Source organism: Cucurbita pepo, chromosome LG20 (genome assembly GCF_002806865.2).
Source record: "Cucurbita pepo subsp. pepo cultivar mu-cu-16 chromosome LG20, ASM280686v2, whole genome shotgun sequence".
NCBI classification, from domain to species: domain Eukaryota; kingdom Viridiplantae; phylum Streptophyta; class Magnoliopsida; order Cucurbitales; family Cucurbitaceae; genus Cucurbita; species Cucurbita pepo.
In genome coordinates, this window is record NC_036657.1 from 6386907 (window position 1) to 6391314 (window position 4408).

Here is a 4408-nt window from a genome sequence, read left to right on the forward strand (position 1 = left end):
CGGCTCTTAAGCTCAGCCTTAACCTTCTCCAATTTCACCTTCATCATTCTATACATTCAATTATTGAGTCTAATCACATACCCAAACAAGCTTAAGTTTCCATCCTAAACGGTCCAAAAAGTAATTATATTGATCTCGTCTGACCTTAATTATATAAAAAACAAATCATTCAAAAAGAGTAAACTAGGACAAAAATCACTTAGTAGTGTTATTGGGTCATAGATTGGTCCTCCAAGAAGAAAGGTAACTTGAGTTTTAAGTGCCGGGCAAAGGGAAAAAAAGAAGCCAGGATGATCAGAAGAAAGGTAACTTGATATAAAGTCGACCCTTCTCTCGCCAGAATAGCACCACCTAGTAGAAGCCAGGATGATCAGAAGAAAGGTAACTTGATATAAAGTCGACCCTTCTCTCGCCAGAATAGCACCACCTAGTTTCGCGCTGGCTAAATCGAACACCAAAGACTAAGAAGGGGGCCCTACTCGAAGAAACTTAGTTTGTTTCTCAGTGCTTGATTTTGGATAAAGGGTTTCGGCTATAGTGGACTCGTGGGGATTCTGAGATTTTGTTTGTCGACATCATGGTCGTTGCCTCATCCTTCTTTTATACGTTGATGAAAACATTTTTATCGGGAATGATTCTTCTCTTTTATTCGATTTCATCAAGAGGCTTGATAACCAATTTGTCTTTCTATTTCCACCATTGGATTGCTTTCTCGTCATGGAGGTATCTTGCTTTAGCTTTGAACTTTGCCTAACCCAAACAAAGTATACTAAAAAATGGAATTCTTATCTCGTCGAGACTATCTTGGGAAGATTCTAGCTATATCGTTCTGCACCACTCTTGATAATGAAAGTGGGTCCTTAATGGAAGACGAACTTTTTTCCTGGTATGTTGCTATGTGAGCAAGGAGTGAAACCAAATCGAATCGACTTTTGTATGTCAAAAGCCCCAAAACTAGCTGTCTTATAGCAGCAACTAAGGCAAGCCTATTTAACAAATCTCATAAGTAAATGCATGGTCCCATCAAAACTACAGAAAAAACACCACTACCTCTACCCCAATAAGTGAGTCACACACTCGCACCCGAACAACTGAACCTGAGAGATTCTTCTCATCCAGCTCGGAAACCTTTGTTGAACCGAAATCAAAGAATAATTTGAATGTTGGTTCATTTTCAAGTTCAAGTTCAAAGTCAAGTTCATCTGGAGAACCGTTTGTAAGCCACTGTCTAATGTATACCTTACGGAGAACCAACCCTCGCCCATTTCGTAACAAGGCCGTGTCGAATCACTAAAAGTTACTCAAATTTAAAGGCATTCGACCCATATTTGTTATATCATTTTAACAATTATTGTAATTGTTACCATTTTTTTTTTCAATGGTTGATAAATTAACCCACCAATTTTAATATAAAAAAAAAAAAACTGGTAAAAATCTCCAAAATTCATAAATTTTAACAAAAATTCAATTTTTTTCTTTTTTTTTTAAATATGAAGTTTCATAAAATATTCCAACTAATATATGTTTTTAATTTATTAAATACACATAAAACATATTTTCTATGATTTTTTTAAAAATAAGTTTATTAGACGACATGTCGTCTGCCTATAGATTCTTTCATATTGTCGGATAATCGCACATAGAGAAGAAAATTTTGGAATCGTCAATCCCCGACTATATCTTGACTGATTAATTTCCATTTTCCAGATTTTGATCGTAAGCTTCTTGAGGCTGCTCTATTCACTTCGATTCTACTGATCTTGAGGAAGTTTGTAATTCCTTGGTTTTCAAAATTTCTGGTAGTGAAAAGGAGAGAAATGGAGAAAATGATGAACGTCTTAAAGCCCAAACCAAATCCGCAGCAGCAGCTGAGGGATTGGCAGCGTAGGCTCCGACAAGAGTGCCGCAACTTTGAACGTCAAATTCGAGGTAACGGATCGTATTTTGGTATTTTCAATTTCATTTTGATTCGTGTTATCTTTTATGCATTTGTGCGTTACAGCCTTGAAATTGTAACCATGCAATGATTCATCTTCTACCTTTAGGGATTCTTTAAGTATGTATGTGTTTTTCATTTGATTTGATTTGTTCTTTCTCGATTGGTTTTGGCCAGATATAGAGAGAGAAGAGAAAAATGTGCAGAAAGCCATTAAGGATGCTGCCAAGAGGAATGATATGGTCTCTGCAAAGGTATGGTAAGAGCTTTCTTTGTGTTAAACTTTCTGATTAGGAGTTTCATAATAAAGAAACAAATTCTAACCAGGGGGAATTTTCCCTAATCCACTTCGGGGAGTAGGGGGAGGGAGATTCTATCATTCATCATTTGCATTGCTGAATTACATTTTGTTCCAGTGAGAACTTTGCCTAAGATGACTGGTTTCAGTTTGATATTGAGAGTTCCTATTTAATTGCTAGCATTAGGGTTCATTTGAATGTGGACACTGGCACTTGTTTGTGTGATATGATCTATATTCTCAGTGGATTAGGGGAAAAATGATCTATAATTTAGTACACTGGACCTAATCCCTAATTGTTTCTGCATGGAATTATGTACTATCTCTTCTTGTTTAAAATTTCCCTGTATTTGTGTTTCAGGCACTGGCCAAAGAAATTGTTAGGTCTAGAAAAACTGTGAACCGTCTTCACGAAAATAAGGCACAGGTTAATTCGATATCCATGCACCTTGGCGAAAGTATTGGTATGATGTTTTTCATATTCTAAAACTTGCAGAAACTTTTAGGTCTCTTTGTTGTCTTATCTGCTTCAACAACCTAATTAAATGTGGAGATTTTCTTACATTGTTGAGTCAGGGTAGATGTTTGATGATTATGACTAGCTCTACTGTAACTAAAGTTTATTGTAAACAATATATATATATATATATATATATATATATATGATAAGGAAATCACTACAAGGGGAGTAAGTTTTGTATTACCTTGTTGATCGAATATCTCAAGGCAAGAACACTTGTTTGAGTTCTTGCCTTGAGATTCGAATCACTCCACAAGCAAGATTGATCATGTCAAGCTTGAATGATTCTACATGCAACCTAAACTACAGCCATTGGCTAAAGGAAAGCACAAATGCTCATTTTACTACATTTTCCAAGTCTCCCTTACAAAGTTAACATACATGGCTTTATATAACCTCAAAATGAAACCCTTGATCTTCCATTAGACATTTCAAGAGTTTGTAACATTCATACTTTACGACCATAAATAGCCACTATATATGCTTTATGACCATAATTAGCCACTATGTATGCTTTATGACCATAATTAGCCACTATGTATGCTTTATGACCATAATTAGCCACTATGTATACTTTATGACCATAATTAGCCACTATGTAAATGTAATTGTAAAATAAGTAAAAAGTCTTAAAATACATTAATGAAATACAATAACTCTAAATTACTCTAAATTGTAATCCACCCAAAATTTATAACAATGAATCTTCATTCTTCTTCAAGGTGGCATGAATTGAAATATCTTTTGACAATTTCAACAACTTTTTCTTCACATCTTCATTGAAGTATATTGTATGATTGATGTCTCTTGGTTCAATTCAGTATATCTTATATATAACAGTACAAATTACAAAGCTTTAGGTGGTATTAAATTTAAAAGTATAGGGAGGGAAGGTGAAGAGGAAGGGATTCTTGTGTTCTGCTTTTTTTATTGAAATGCAATGCAACATAATATGAACATTGATCCATTACCATTGTTATTTTCTATGTTAAGGTGCAATTTATTTTTTCTCTAAGAGTTTCAAATATGATCAAACGTCTGCGTTTCTAGATACCTTTGTTTGAAAGCCTGCCAATTTTGCAGCCATTGCGAGAACAGTTGGGCATCTTTCCAAGAGTGCTGAAGTTATGAAGCTTGTTAATAATCTGATGAAGGCCCCAGAAATGGCAACTACAATGCGAGAGTTTAGCAAGGAGATGACTAAGGTTTCTTTTTTAAGAATAGAAACAATTTCTTTCGCCTCTGTTCGGGTTATGAACTTAGAGCTGACGTAGACTTGGTTGAACATTATTATTAATTAGCTCCTTTTTTACATTTAGATAAGAATCCTTTTTTAATTAGGCTACATTTTTTTATAAGAGACAATTTCATTATTGTTTGAAATTTATAAAAGGGATGTACTATCCATGATGTTTACAAGAGATCTTCTCAATTTATAACGAGAGGTATGACTATAGGAAGCAAAAATTTAGACAATTTACACTAAGATATAGCATGATAAACTATGTTGTCAAAGTGTTTCGTTTAAGTCTATGCCTTTTCCGCGAAAACTCTTTAACTGGTTTTGTCACAATGATGTTACATTTTCTCCATCCCGGTTCCTTATAACTGGTTTTTTCGTTTGTTTTCATTTGGTAGAATGTGGGGGGGGGGG

The 4408-nt window shown here is 34.6% G+C and overlaps 1 protein-coding gene across 2 annotated transcripts in view; it reads left to right on the forward strand.

Annotated features, from left to right (window-relative positions):
* Window positions 1–1620: 1620 nt before the first annotated feature.
* The window catches only part of LOC111783232 (vacuolar protein sorting-associated protein 24 homolog 1), a 3984-nt gene continuing 1196 nt past the window's right edge, over window positions 1621–4408 (forward strand). Inside the window, exons 1-4 of one of the 2 annotated variants that reach the window (XM_023664136.1) lie at window positions 1621–1929; window positions 2114–2190; window positions 2596–2698; window positions 3838–3959. In XM_023664136.1, coding sequence (XP_023519904.1) covers window positions 1818–1929; window positions 2114–2190; window positions 2596–2698; window positions 3838–3959 — 414 coding nt within the window. In that variant the 5' untranslated portion in view covers window positions 1621–1817. Of the gene's footprint in view, window positions 1930–2111; window positions 2196–2595; window positions 2699–3837; window positions 3960–4408 lie in introns of those variants that run through there. The other variant, XM_023664137.1, reaches the window with a different exon arrangement.